The sequence below is a fragment of the Corvus brachyrhynchos genome, unplaced genomic scaffold (assembly GCF_000691975.1).
Source record: "Corvus brachyrhynchos isolate BGI_N302 unplaced genomic scaffold, ASM69197v1 scaffold131, whole genome shotgun sequence".
NCBI classification, from domain to species: Eukaryota; Metazoa; Chordata; class Aves; order Passeriformes; family Corvidae; genus Corvus; species Corvus brachyrhynchos.
The window spans coordinates 972392-988562 of NW_008236438.1; the positions used below are offsets into that span (position 1 = coordinate 972392).

Sequence of the window (16171 nt, forward strand, 5' to 3'; positions counted from 1 at the left end):
ATGTACACGCTTTCCAGTACCCACTTTGCTTCAGAACCAGAAGAAACTGCTCTGCAGAAATTTAAAGCTACATGCAGATATTAAGTTTCATGTTCAACTTACCTGCCAAAATTGGCTGGCAAAAACTCAAGAAAAGCATCATTCAGGTACAGCTGTGTTAGGTTTAACAGTTGAGAAAATCCATCTGGCAGCCTATATGGAAGTAAAACAATGTAGTACCTTTGTTACAATTATATTCAGGGCATTAAGTAGTATTTTCTTAAGCAACAGTATAGTACTGAAGCCTTACATATTGATAAAATTAAGGGGGAAAACTTCTCTAAAGTCACACTAGACAGTTGTTCTCCATAAGATGACTTTCAAAATTGAAATCTCAAGTATTGAGAAAAATGTCTTTTGCAAGTATTGAGAAAAATGTCTACAGGCAATAAAAAATGCAAATAAATGTAGCTTTGCTATGTACTTGTGATCTCCTGACATGTAATGTGAAAAAGGCATTCAGTAGAAACAACAGGATAAATTTAAAAATACACAACACCTTTTTTCCCCAGAAGAGATATGTTGTATCTGTGGCAGTGCTACTTCTGGCAAATTAATTCTGTCACTACAGCAGAAATGCATATTAAAGCAGAATTTTTCTTATTAAGAAAGGAAACTCTCTGCATGTTTTTTACACACAGAGAAGTGATGGATTTCAACAAGCTGACAAAGCTACACGGTATAATGAAGGTTAGGCCACATAGCCTATTAACTTTGGCAAAGCACTTTAATGAGATAGCTATACTGGATCACAGTGCAACAACGTTAATGAAGCTACTTCTCAGGTAACTCTGCTCTCACCTCCAAGGGCTGGCACATGTCTTGGGCAAATTTGAGACTCAGTAGTATTTGCACAAAATATAAAGCATCAAAAAAATTTACAAACTTACTTTGAAATTGGATTTACGCTTGCCTCAACAACTGTCAAGACTTTACAGTTTTTTATATTTTCTGGAAACTCCTGTATGCCTGCAAGATACAGAAAGAGGTAGAAAAACAGCCTTTAATTATTAGACTCCACCACATGCATAAAAATTACGCACATGAAACCACTAGCCATAAAAACTTTGATTCATTTAGCAACTAGTGAACTGTGTTTCTGATGTCTCATTTTACATACGGTTTTCATTCAAGAAACACTACTGTGCAATATCATGTTTTTTACTATACTAGTCCTAAAGCTTTTCATGTTACAGGTTAGCAAGCAGCTCATCAAGCTACAAACACTGAATTCCCACTGCTTATTGCAAAATCTTAAAGTACTTGTGCTTTGGAGTGTACTTAAGATGAGAACCTCTGTCCCAGTATCATTTATTTTAAAAAAGACAACCACTTGGTAGCACGAAGCTTCCAACAGGATCTGTTTAGCAAATCCATGGCTTGTATAAAATCCGGGTGAAACAGTAAGGCTTCAAATCTTGAAGTATGTTTACAGCTTCACAGTTCTGAACAGATACCCCAAAATGCAGGCATGCTTTCTGTATGCTTCATGTATGCTTGCTGTTAGCTTCTAGATCATTTGAGAGAAGGACAAAAAATACTCCAGCACACTTATGTTTGAAAATTAAAACAATAAATTAAAAATTAAAAACATTTTTTCCAAGGTTATCTCTGGAAATGCCAGAGTGGAGCTGAATTCTACATATCTGCCAAATCTGTATTTGACAGAAACTGATAAAGCAGGCCTTGAATATGGTATATCCACCACGTCAGAAGGAAATCAGTATTGAATCATTCTACCATGCAAGACCTTTACATCCATCTTTACTATATATATACTGTAAAAAAAAACCCACCCAAAAAACCACTGCTATCACAACTGCAGTTGCTTTTGCAACATGTTCTTATACCCTGGGACAGATGGTTTTATTTTAAATATATTTGTCCTAAGTACAATAACCATTCATACTGATATCTTTCTACTTGGATTAAGAATATACTGTTGTTTGCAAGAAAAAAACCCCATCTGCTAGTAAATAAAGTTAGTTTAAAATGAATTTTTTTTTTCCAGGTAACAAATCCTAGTTCTTCACCTTTGAGTTAATGCATGTAATTGTGTTTGTGAGTGCTTTATGTGGAAAGTGCAACTGAACCCAGGGAACAAGACCACTGAGAAAGAACTATACTCTGTGAACACTTGTTTTTAGATTATTGAGAGCATGAAATTTCATGCTGCTTGAAATGACATTAACAGTCCAGCTACAGAGAGACAAGGGCAGCATCACTTCTCATTCAGGCTGGCAGGTGGAACTTGGTTATGCCTCTCCATGAATCTTTTCTGAGAACACGTGGTTAAGCATCAATTGCTAAGTAATATTTTTACTTACTTAAGAAATTGCAGACTATTTGATGTTATCTTAAAGCTTGATTCTATGTTTGTGCAGTAACAAGACTGATCTGGTATTTCAGGACTTAAGAGATGGCAATAGACAAGAAAAGTAGTGACAAAACACATACTTTAATCAATTGGTGATAATGAGTGGCAAAGTCACTGTGCTGACTTTTTCATGAATTCAACTAAAGTAGTGACACCATTTCTTTCAAACTAGACTTTTAGGTCTTTCTTGACAGGAACTTGTTTGTCATACTACCATTGAAACTATTACTTTTGACCCATAGCAGGTATTGTACTCTATTACTGAGAGGTAAAAGGCAAGAAAAAACATTATGACATCCCGTTAATCCAGGTGCTCAAATACATATAAGTATCATGGACATTTTGGGGAAATAACTTGCTAAACTCAGAAGCAGAAGGGACCAGGAAGAACTGAACCATCAGTGGTAATACAGGCCAAGATTTCTGACACTTCTGCTTGACTATCATGCGTGTTCATGCATATGCACACGTGTAAATAAAAATACAGCTTTTCATATACTTTTATATATGTGTGTGTGCGTACGTGTTCACATGTGTGTGAGTTCAGCCATGTGACGTTTACTGGAGCTGTGAGTGGAGTCAAAGCAGAAGATGGCAACAGGATACTAATCTAATTTATTTCATTACTCAGTACAAAATCAAAACTAAAAAGGTAATATTTATAATGTAATAAAGTTTCATTTCTGTAAAGCAGTAATTTTATTTTCAAGTCCAAGAAAGATTAGGAAACTACCAAAGACAGACTAGAACTGTACCTTATCTATTGCTGTCATATAGTCACTACAAAGAGAAACACACTTCCAACAAACTTAAATATACATGATCTTAATTCCAGTTGTAGCAATAAACCTCTTTCAGCAAAAAGAATATCCATACATGGAAAGCATCTAACGTGGCACAATACCCTGAGCCTGTAGAGATGAAGTTACAGATGATTTGTATGAAGTGACCTTCTGGTGTCTGAAAAATAAATCAAGACCTCTTTATTGTTGAGGATAGAAATTTGCCTTCTTAAAATAAGTATTTACATTAATTAGAATAAACCACTGCTAAGCTCTTCCTTGGAGGCAGAGCTTGGAGGCAGAGAGTCTCACACTCACTCTGTGCCCTTAGTTTCACTGTTTGAATTGTGCTGAGAGATTCTCTAAGCTTAGTTTTTCTGGAAGATGATCACACTACTGGCCTCAGTTTGGTCCTGGGATGAAAAGATTGCTCTAGTCCAACACATTAAACCTTATGTTTGTAATATTGATACTAGTTTCCACTTTCTGTGTCATGAATTCATGGAAGGACAGAAAGCTTCAATTTGTGGTAACTACATAAAAACCAAAACACATAGCACATCTTCTAGAGGGGAGAATGTCAATGTAAGCTTACTCTCAAAAGAACAGCCAAATAAAATATTAGCTATCCAAATACAGACATGTTAAATCAGCATGCTTTTGTATATAATCAGAGGACACTACCATAGTCTCCTGTTTGACTATGCCTTGGGCAAGAGGCAGCAACAGTTTTAACAACAAATTAGTAACAGAAATTCAACTGATATGAGAAACCTAACAATGGAGGAGCCTGGGAACTTAATTTTGCTTCCTCTTCAAGCCAGAATCATTATGATACATACCATTTTTACCAGCCTCACTCAGCACTTCACTACAGATAAATGGCCATCATTCAAAAGAGCACCATATTGAGAATGACAGCATGAAACACACCTAATATTTGTAATACACATTCGGAAGCTAGGAAAAAAAGAAAAAAAATCAGGAGACTGCTACTCTCTACCACGTGATTGGAAGTTGCATTTACTAACTGGCTATATAACAATCTTCTGACCACTCCCTTTTCTGGAGCTATACTCCTGCGTGCAGCTACTGTTGGATCAGTGTTCTTTCATTTCTCTCACCAAGAAAACAAATTCAAAAAGCAACTATGAAAGAAGAATAAATAAGGCAGCAGAGAGATGCTGGAAAAATATATGAGGGATGGAAAACAGGGCTGTAAAGGGTGCTTTGTAAGAGGATTTGTTCCTTGTTTTTCTGCTTTTCATCTATCCTCATTGCTCTGAATCTTCTTCCCCATTAAGAAAACTCAGCAAATCTCAAGGGATTCTGTGACCACAGTATTTCTGCACTCATTTTTAACACTGTGCTAATTAATCCATTTGATAGCCAACTCAATCCTTCTGTGAGCCTCTCATTAAGTGAGTACTGCAAATTGAGATCCACATTCCTTTCTAAATCCTATTTTTCTTTGGGGTTTTTTACTGGTTTCTTGATACACTGATACTCAAGGATTATAGAAGACAGTGCAACAGATCACCTGGTCTGTTGCAGCCTTATTCCACTTCTATTGAAAAGCATTACATGGACAGGTTCTTCAACATATCATTCATTTTGTACTTTACATGGTAACAACCACTTTTTGTGGCCAACGTGCCCAACACGTTTCAGTGCTCAATTGGTTTACAGATCACACTTACTGTTTTCCAAAAAAATACAAACCATTGTGCCTGTGGACATGAACATTTGCCAAGCACAGTAGGACAAAATACGTTTTGCTGATCATCTTTAACCACCAGATCCAAACTGAATTGGGAGCAAAGTTCTTTATGTAGTGTAGTTTATCACAAATGTTATATTTTTGTAATAGCTTTCAGCATTTACTTGTCTGTTCCTTCCTCCCTGTTTTCCCAAATTTCAAGCACTTTTAAACTCACTGGCCAGTTTCTATCAAAAACAACACCAAGCCCCTCAACAACAACAAAAAAACCCACCCCAAACAAACAAAAAACCACAACAAACAAACAAAAACAAAACAAAGAAACCCTAGAAGAATGTTTAAGAAACTTTGGCAGTAAGGTAAGGAAAGGAATTTAAAATTCTTGTCTGGACGAAGCCAAAAGCAAAAAACATTCATCATTCAGAACTCTACTTGGCAAAACCTCACCATCTAACCTTGTGGTATTCAATCATTATCCAAGACCAGCTGTGGCGCATGCCCAAAGGACATACCAAAAAGGTCATACAGGGATTTCGGGTCAACAGACACAAATCTGGAGGTAATCAACCTCAGTTCTTCATCACATAACGTGACTGAAATACAGAATTTCACCTGATTTATAACTCTTTGGAGAGCAATGGGGTTTTTTTGGCATAGCCTGTTGGAGCAAGTGTGCACAAATGTCCTTCTGCCTGGATTAAGGACTGTAAGTGTAATTGGGGTCCCCCTCACCATCTGGAGTTACACTCATCTCCTCCCCTACACAGCACAATCCTCTCCCTATCACTAGGGTCAGTGTAACTTGCAGACCAGGAGAAAAAACTGAGACAATTTTTTCTCTCCATCAGGTAAGATTTTTTTCACTCAAATACTGGCAATTCCACATCTATAGAAAATTGTGGAAGTCAGATCCACTGTTGGCAGAATCCTTTACTGCAAATGGATCTCAGTGCTGACAGCCCTGCATGCTACTGCTTCAGCCCAAATGCAGATGGGGGCTTGCTCTGCGGCTCACACTGTGGTCATATTTTAATTCAGAAACAAATGCTCAAACTTCCATGTCCCGACTTCAGTTACAGAAACCACCACTGCTATACAGCAGTGGCAGTCCCTACTGATTTGTAGTACTATTTGTAGAGAGTTACAGTTCTTCTCACACAGAAACATTTTAAATATGCTTAAATAGGAGAAAGGAAAAAGTATTGGTTCAATCCCTAAAAAGCAGAGCAAGAAAATCACTAACACATATGAGACCTCTAGAAGCCATATGGGTGATGCTCCCAAAGGAATCTGTAGCTAGACCTTTCAGTTTGTGGACAATGTGAGAGAAAAAAAAATTCTCTCCAGACAGCAGGCACACTAAAAAGCTCTCTTGGAGAAAAATACATGAAACTACAGCCTGCTATGCACTTACGCCACTCTGCACCCTTACAAGTATAGAGAACACAGAGGCAAACATATAGGTTCAGTTTGTGTGAATACAAATGACCTGCTTTTTTCTCTCAGCTAGTCTATTTATCCTGGGTTTAAGTTCTGGGCAAGCAGCTCCACCATAAAAAGAGAGGCAAGCTGTTGTTTGTGGGTTTTCCCCTCAGGCCTCTGTTTCAACTGTCCTTCAAGCCCATATGAATCTAACACAGCAAAATATTTTTAAGAATATATGCCACAAATCTCCCAAAAAATATGAAAGATCTGTTTGCAAAAGCCGAAATTTTAAACAGAAATTTACAGTACCAGTCACAGTCTGTATTCTTACATATTTATGTCTTTTACTTTAATGTGGGATTGCTGCATACCTTCTAAACTAAAACTAGCACTTTTCATTATTCAAAGTAAGCAGTGTATTAGAACCCAAACAATTCAATACACAGTACTGACCCACCCATCCTTACCTTTTGAACATTCATTCCTGTTCCCAAATTCTTTCCCTGCTGCAGCTGGTTTCAGACCCACCAGCAACTCAGGTTTACATGAGATGCAAAGCTCATCTGTAGGACAGCAGTAACACCTTTCCAATTACAGTTTGGGGGTTTGTGGTGTTTATTGCTTTTATACTCATGTACTAGCACAGGTAAGACAGTGCAGCAAACACATAAGAGTCTTCCAAGCATTCCTCTTCAAACCATTTGAAAGACCTTCAATTTCTAGAGTAAGGTCTCTCTAGGCCTGTTCTAGCCATGTCTCCTACATAATGTAAATGAGAAAGAGTATGAGTAGCAAGACAGGTTCCTCAGTGCCTGTTCTGTGGAAAAAAAGGATAGCCAGTAATTCTGCTTCTTGAAGACATGTCTGACACACTAATTTACATAAACCTAAACATGCCAGGGCAGGGTAAAACTGCAAAATGTGGAACACTAGCAGAGTTGCGGACAACAGTTGTGTTCATAATGCTGTTTTGGACAATTTCCAAGGTTATACGGTTTTCAACTATGTCTAATTCGTGGATGGAGTGCTGTCAAGTACCCAGAGAAGCATGAAACACAACCACTGGGAAGCTTCTTTGCTTTTCCCTGCCCTGTCCCCTACTACCCTGGACTGCAAAATCAGTGCCATCACTTTCAGCTGTTACATGACAACTGTCACTCAAAGCACACCCTGTTACAAAAACTAAGATACAAGTTTCTCCTTTGGTGAATTGCATAGTGATGGTAGTGACAGCACCATTGGCTATGGTAAGTTCTGCGTGGGCTAAGCACTAGGTTTGAACTGGGCAAGGGGTTCCTGGAGTCAGGAAAAACTGAGTAACAGCCGAGAGACCTGTCAGGACTGCCAGGAAACAGCCAAGTCCCAGCAGTTTTTGCAAGCAAGGCTGCAGCAGAGAAAGGAATAACTAGGGGCAAGCAAACATGGGAGACTTAAATGGGTACAGTGAGAGACCGGGAGTGTGAGGAACAGGACATGCGGCATCAGAAGGACGTCGCAGAGGGGTCTGTGTGGCAGTTCATGAGGAACGGCACAGAGGAGGAGCCACTCCGTCCTACTGAGTGGTCAACATGCAACAACCTTTTTTTGGCAACAAAATTGGTGTCTACCCATTGCAACTGCTGGGCTGAGGATGAAACCCAGACAGAGAGGTCACCTCCTCAGGTAGATGCCTACACCCAAACAGACCTCCTGAAGTCTCAGAGAGCTATCCAAACCCTCAGCTGCAGGGAACTCCAGAATCTGGGAGCCCCACTAGAACACAAAGGTAGAGTTAAGTGCCACGGTTGCAACTGTGCCAAGACAGAGAAGCTTCATTGCATAAAGTGCTCACTAGGCAGCATACCATCTGGGAATGTAAGCAGAAGATTGATTCCAGTATTAAGCTCTCACACAGGCAGGGTGATAACCCTGCCTTAAATCCTTGGGAGATGAAAGTAAGTTAGCATCCAACCCAAGCCGGTAGGCTCAGCTAATTCGCAAGGCAAGGGAGAACATGTGGGAACCCAGAGTGCAGAGAATATTTCTCTGCCTGTTTTGAGGGGTTTCACCCCCCTGAACAACACAGCTTTTGACCTCTGTCCATGGAAAAAACTGCCTACTATTAGAAAAGAACTAGAAACTAAACTAGTGTAAATTAGGTGACAGACTACTATGTAAGATTCTCACAGGTGAAATTTTAGAGGTTTCGGGTCTGTTAATGTAGTAAATAGATAAAAGCAAAAAACATCAAAATGGAGGATTGTTGTTGTTCTCCAAACCTTCTTCTTCTTCTTCTACTACTCCATATTCTGCAGTAAAAGTAAAAATAGATAAAAGCAAAAAACATCAAAATGGAGGATTGTTGTTGTTCTCCAAACCTTCTTCTTCTTCTTCTACTACTCCATATTCTGCAGTAAAAGTAGTTTGGGATGATTGGACAAAGAATTCCGCAGTTCCTGGCTGTGTTACTAAATAATTGGTAGAAAAGTAAAAATAATGTACGTTTTTAGTAACCATTGCTTGATTTACCTTTAAAAAGGCAGTTTAATCTTGATAATTCGGCTTTTCTCCAGTATGCTCTGCTTTGTGCTATGTCTGGATCATACTAGTGACTCTTTTTCTCTGGTAAGACTTAACTATCTAGAAGCAGTGAAGGCTGAGAGTCCCGTTTGTCTCTGGAACTCCTAGCAAGGACTTTAAAAACTCCCATCAGGAGAGATTTGATTACAGCACGATCAGTGTCAAGAACAGACTCTTGTCTCAGCTCAGAGCAGGAGAAAAAAAATGTTTCCTATGCTACCAATGCGCCCCTAAAAAATAGATATGATGTTCTGAAGCTAGAAGAAGAATCTCTGATAGGTAGTCAAGATCCAGAAAAAGAGAATTCTACTAAATTCATACAGTCATCTTCAGGGTGACCTAATTACGGCCTTCCAGGACCTGAAGGCCCATACAAGAAAGGTGGAGAGGGACTTTTTCCAAGAGCATGTAGTGTTACAGGACATGGTGGGGATGGGACTAGGTTTAGACTTGATGCTAGGAAGAAAGTCTTTACTGTGAGGGTGGTGAAATCTTGCTGCCCAGAGAAGCTGTGGAAGTGTCCTTCCCTGGAAGTACTTAAGGCTGGGTTTGGATGGGGCTCTCAGCACCCTGTTCTAGTGAAAAATGTCCCTGCTCCTGCCAAGGGAGTTGAAATTAGATGATCTTTAAAGTCCCTTCCAACACAAATCGTTCTATTCTATGATCCTATTCTTTGCCGTCTTTACATGTAAATCCACATCTACAAACCCCATAATTACTTTTACAATACCTTTTCTGCATTACAAAAATTTCTTTTGAGTCCAGGAAGACATTTTTAATAAACTTATTTCAAAATTTCAGATATATATACCCAAATTTCACATTCAAAACCTATCTGCATTGAAATTTCATTCCATTCGCATCCTCTCATACACACAGATTATTTTATTGTGAACAGACAGATTCTTTTCAGTACCTTCAATAAGACAATGTATTTAAGAAAAAGTACAACTAACACTTGAAAAAAAACTTTAAATAGAAGGGCTGCCTACATTTAGGGTACATTTATAACCTCTATACAGGGATACGTTATCACAGAGCTACAGACTCAGAACTCTGCAGAAAATCAATTATCTTTCATTTCACTATCCTGGATGATTTAAAAACCCTGCTCCTGTCTGCCCCTCTGTTAGTATAAATAGAGAAATAGCAAATTTACAGCAAGTTATTTTGTATTCAGGATCTTCCTCTCTTACTTCTTCCTGCAGAAAATAAAACTTGGATCTGTCTCCCTCTATCAACTAGAAACAATTCTCAATTCCTTGGAAAAGCCATATTCCTAAATGTACCAGATGGGCAACAGAAGACTGGATAGTTTCTTGAATTCTCATTCTCTTAACTCCCCAACTTCTGGCACACAGCATATTAAAGATAGTTTGCCAAATCAACAGATTATTTTAGAACACTGAAGAAAACATATTTGATCTCAATTTGTATCTGTTAACAAAATTCTTTAAAATTGCTGGAATAACTTTATAGGCAGATATGCCTGGAGGCAGGGGGGTGAGGGGAGGGGAATTTTCTTAGGTTTGGTTTGTCTATTTTTCATGAAGATTCTTTGCCATACAGAATAACAAACTGACATGAGTAAATTTGCTGTACCATCACTGTGAAAGAAAACGCACCTAAATATCTAAGAGACTATGAAGGTACTGTTATTTCCAAAGCCCCAGGTTACTTTTGGTCTTGCTAGTTATTTTCTCATCTTGCTGTTTAATGCTCTAAAGGCCTGAATAATATGGAACTTAAAAATTCAATCATTTTCTTTCACTACCTGCATGGAGGGAAAAGTAGATAATCTCAGTGCTTCCCACTAGAGTAACTCCACAGACACAAGCAATTTCAAGTGCATTTCCCAGGCTTCCAGAAAAGCCTGATTTTCCTGGCAGTCAGCTCATCCTATGTTTCAGCCTTTCAAGCCACTTGATTCTAGTAACCTGTAAAGCTAACTCTTCTGTACATTTATATATGCCATCAGACACTGTACATAAATACTTTCCCTCTTCTTCGAACAAGAGGCAAAAATATTTCCTTGACATTCTTCCACATTGCCCTAGATGCACGTTAAGGCTGGCATTCCAGAACCACAAGGAAATTATTGTTCCCTAAAGTTTAACCCTGAAAGACACTGATTTAGGGGTGAAAAGTGGTGTTGCGGGGTTTTTTGGTGGGTGGGGTTTTTTTCCCCCTGTAGAGCTGTCAATACATAAAAAAATCAGCCATACAGGATTAAAAATGTTTTAATTTCCTTTAGCCTCATAAATAAAACATTAATTAAAATTAATTTTTCTATACTGGCCTCACATTCTATATGCTGCATCTTCTCTAAGATGTAACCCATGAGGTTACAGGGCTGGGAGAAAAGGCATCTCTCCATGAAAAAAACAGGAATGCAGTTTATTTATTGAACCATTTGTTCAAGTGTCATTTCATCTTTGTGACTAGGATAGCATTAGACTTCAGCTAAAAATTTCAGAATTGAAGTGTATCTGGAAGGAAGCAATGGAATACCTCTGATATTAAGGGTTCACAGTAGCCTTGGGAATCAGGTTAAAATGCCAGAAAAGGACAGTGGATGTCCTCACTACCAAAAACCTACAGAATTTATTGATTACTACCAATAATAAAAGCAGAGTTAAGACTAACTCTAGCCTATGCTTGCTGCACATATAGCAGCAACTTGGTATTTTTAGGCTATACTTGCGCCACAACTGCTTCAGCAGCCATGGATACATTCCAGACCATGCTCTTATACAAAGACTTCTGTATACCCCACAACACACAACTATTAAGGGCTGGTACTCTAACTCAGCACATGTCTCAAAACATACATCACTTTAAACAGTAGATAAACTGACAGGGAAGTAGCCAAATGAAGATTTGTAAATAAAAAAGCCACCCTGTCTGGCTCAAGGAGTCCCAATAAGAGAAGGTGCTGGACTGAGAGCATACAGGGAAACATGCATGTCTCCTGGCTTCCAGTATCTCGCTAAATTTTCCCTAGGCTTCTACTTTTGGTCACTGTTGGAGACAGGCCACTAGATTAGATGAATTCTTGTTCTGATAAAATGTTATTAAATATTCTTAAGTATCAGCATTTGCACATCTGCTGTGTCTCTGTTAGAGAGTTTTATATATCATGTGTATGAATCCAAAAACATTTAAGTCAGAAATTAAAAGCGCAAGATTTTTCACATGCTATTAAAGCACCATAAAGATTGCTTTCTTGGATTAACACTTTTCATGTAACGGATCTGCTACCTTGAAAAATTTCTGTGATTTTGATCTTTCATCTAAATATCAAATATTAAGCATACACATATATATATGCAGGCAATTCAACTTGGAGAACTGGATGCTCTCCCATGCAACAGCTCTCACTCCGTGAGCCAGATTGCAATTCATTAGTAATTTCAAAACATTTTAAATCTGAAACTTAGTTTTTCATTTTCTCATCAACTCTTTAGAAAATTACATACTTTGGTCAATACATTTGATTACATCTATACCAGACAGCTCAAAAATTTTACGTGAAAGTCCTATCATATTTCATGTATACTGGTATTTGATAACTGAAGCCTAACCAAATACAACCTCTGTATGTAAAAATACAACCTTTAAAAATAAATGCATATTTGTTCTCAAGGCATCTGCACTGCATGATTTAGCCCAACCCATCACAGAAAGAAACACTTAATGGTATAGCAATACTTCAAGAAGAATAGAGGAACTATCACCACTCACTTGCCACAACCACAGGAATCTGAGAAACACACCATTATTTTAGAATTCAGCATCTGTCATCATTCTGCACTTCTGGGGACTAATACTTATATTTTTTTTATAAACTAAAGGAAAGCAATTCTTTCCACTGAAGTCCACTGCTTCTACATTCTATTCTTTTGATACATAACAGAAAAAGGAAGAATTGGAGATTTTTATACATTTTGCTACTCTTAGAAAACTAGTAAAATACCTCCTATTTACAGACACCCATCAGAACAATGAGGAAGCGAGCAGTAAATTCTTACAAAGAGTAAAACAGACACAAGGGACGAGAGTAGGCTTGCAGTTGTCAAGAGAAAAATTTTCCATGGTTGCAACAGCAGAGAGGAAAAGAGAAAGGGAAAGGCACTTATGCCAACAAACTAAGGTCTCAAATAATACCAAGTATATTACAGAATAAACAGCACTATTTCTTACTTCACCCAGCAGGAACAAACAGGAATTCTAATTTGTTTCTTTTAATTTTGCAGAGGTTTTAGAACTACTGGAAGATAGTATGGCCCCAGTAAACAAGCTTGTAACCTCAGAACTATTTTTTACGTTCAACACTAGTCAGAGAAGCTATCCAAATGGAGAGAAGCCTGAGAACAGGCACATGATAATAGTTTAAATAAGCTCGTACCTCCTGCCATTTCTCTGAAGTGTGTTAAAAAAACCCCCAAGCTCTAGAAACAGAGTCATCGTTTACTGGGATAGCATATCATATGCCTCAGAGGAACAAGTGCTCTTTCAGCAGCTCTCTGTAGGCTTAGCTCAGGGCCATGCCACTTTAGACAGACAAGTAGCTCCCTGGCTTCAGCCGCCTATTTACGTACATGAGCTATGGAATTTCCCAACAGCAACACTCAGATCCCCTTTTGCTGCTTTTAAGTCTTCTGCACTGAGAACTCATGTTGCAAACAGTTAATATGTTCAACAGTTCAGTCCAGGACAAAAAGATGGTTCTTTCTCTGTTGTGTGTTACTGTGACAGTAGTTTGAAGGCCAGTGTTTTTTAAGAAAGACTATCAATCCACTTGTACCAGGAACAGATCCATGACAACGAGGCCAATTTATCACACTAAACACTGTGTTCATTAAGCAGAAATAACAGAATACCTATTTAAGTACAGATTGGGCTACAACAACCAACCAAGGAAATACCAACACCTCAACAACTGGAATGCTTTCTTCATAAAGCAAAACTTACTTCTCTTTGTGGGGTCCTAATTAGCTAGCAGCCCAAATAAAACAATAAACTGAAGGACAAAATCTTTGGAATATTTTTGTAATTCTTATTTTCAAGTGTTATTTCAATGAGGTGTTCTCTTACTTAACTCCGAATTAGTAAGACAAAACTACTATATTCTCCTCAATTAGCATGATTTCTTCTCTCTCAAATAAGTCACACAACTAAGTTCAATGACAGTGTTATTTCAATTTCCTCACAGTTGCACATATCTGCCAGCTTGCCAAAGCAGCACCATGTATAAAACAAAAACCCCATGTATAGAACACCTGGCTGACAACATTTCCTAACTTATAAAAGTCTGACTTACACAGAATGATAGATTTTTAACAAATCGGACAAGTGAACCAAGTCATGTCTATGGACACATAAATACATCTCCCCATGCAACAGAGGTTACCCTCCCCAGAGCAGGACAGAAAACCTAAGTCCTACTATACTACAATTTTCCAACAGCTTATTAAAATAAACCAAAACCAATTTTCATATGAAACAAATTATAACAATAAAATCCAGCAAAACTTACAAAGTTCTTGTGAAAACTCTCTTCAGTATAGTGACAGATGACAGAAGTTATTAAAAGTAACTAATCTTATGTATTTTGAGACAATATAAAGTGCCAGACAGCATTGTCTACAAACCAATCAATGTGAGAGATACAAGTAAATATCACAACCAGATCATAAAAGATCATCTTTCAGTGTAAGCAGGGATTTAGAGTAGTAACTTAAAAACTACTAGCTGTATAGCTTATAGAAATTACAGTTTCACTAGTGTCTTTGTACAGTCAATGGTGATTCACCTTTTAGTTACCTCAATACAATAAGCAAAATGACTTACCATTCTTGCTGACATCCAGTTCCCTGAGATTAATGAGATTTGCAATGGATGCTGGCAATGTGGTTAGATCGTTGTCTGGCAAACTCAGCTTGTGTAGAGACTGACAGTTAAAAAGTTGCTATTGAAACAAAGAAAAAAGTGAATGTGATTTTCTCTCAGTTTCCTCTATATAGCTTTTGTTTTTAATCCATTTAAACTTCTGACCTCATGGCCTGAACACCAGGTTATTTACAGTTTTCGATACAAAAAAATTCTAACCAGTTTCATTGAAAATTGACTCATATTACAATGCTTAAGAAAGCAAAAAACTGCAAATGGTCACAAGGCAGCAGCTATGCTTAATACTTCCTACAAATTCCTTCCAGTATCTCGGAAATTGTGACCTGTAGTTACACACTGACCTACAAACATTGCAAAATATTTTCTGTCATAGACATGCAATGTGACACCCCAGAGGTAAGTAGAGTTTATTCAAGAAAGAAAAGAAAAAATTGATAGACACTTTTTTTAAAGTCAAATAGTTCTGGACCACAGGATTTCAGTACATATTCATCTCCTCTAAAAGTGTCAATTTCATGTTATGTCTTCCAATGCTTTTTCCCTTTCATGCTTCCTACCTTAAGTACACAAAAATCAAAAAAAGTTGAAAAAAAATTGAAAACTGGTGAAAAAAATTGAACTAGTGAAGAAACTGAAACTAGTCTGAGTTAGGAGTATAGAAAAGTGTTTAAACGCTTCTTTCTACATGCACTACCATCTTTATCAAATACTAGCTCAGAGCCAGATCTCTTCCTAAATGCCTAGGGTACCTAGATATTCTTCCTCAAAAGGTTTACAAATTGACAAAGTAAGGCAAATAATCTTAACGTAATGGAAGAATAATCCTCAAATAGTATGTAGGAAACTTACACATAATACAAAACAAGTATCTCTAAGAAAGCAGTTGAAAAGATTCATCTGAACGATTTATGATGAATATTCCTTTCATGACCATTTTTGAAAAGATCATTCATAAATACCTTGACTTAGTGATCATCTCTTTTGGAATTCTGAGAAAAGATCTTAAAAAACCAGGAAGTGTTCACTGACTAAAAAAAAAATTTATCCCAAACACTATCATTAGCAATGGGCTCAGTTTGACCAAAATTTTTTGTCTCTCTCAATTACAAGGCCATTATTTGAACCAGAGACAACAAGCCCCATTCCTGTAAAATTTGCATATACCACCCCAGAACAAAAGCAGACATAAATTAGCAAGATGGACAGTTAAAGGAATGAGCTTTAACTTGTCTACTGCTGTTTTCAAATCTTCAGAAATGTGTCTGTTAGAACTCATTTATCATTAAGGCTTTTAAGAGTTACTAGTCACTTAGGATACTTTGATGAGCTCAGGCGTTTTGGAGCCATTCCCTTTTT

General features: G+C 37.6%; 1 protein-coding gene across 9 annotated transcripts in view; it reads right to left on the reverse strand.

Annotated features, from left to right (window-relative positions):
• ERBIN (erbb2 interacting protein) overlaps nucleotides 1-16171 on the reverse strand; it is a 119054-nt gene that overhangs the window by 46638 nt on the left and 56245 nt on the right. For all 9 annotated transcript variants that reach the window (XR_001866128.1, XM_017747080.1, XM_017747079.1 and 6 more), the window contains 3 exons: nucleotides 14756-14873; nucleotides 930-1008; nucleotides 103-192 (listed from right to left, as the gene is read on the reverse strand). Coding sequence is in view for 8 of the 9 variants with exons in the window: in XM_017747080.1 (XP_017602569.1) it covers nucleotides 103-192; nucleotides 930-1008; nucleotides 14756-14873 (287 nt within the window). In the remaining variant the exon portion in view is untranslated. The remainder of the gene's footprint in view (nucleotides 1-102; nucleotides 193-929; nucleotides 1009-14755; nucleotides 14874-16171) is intronic.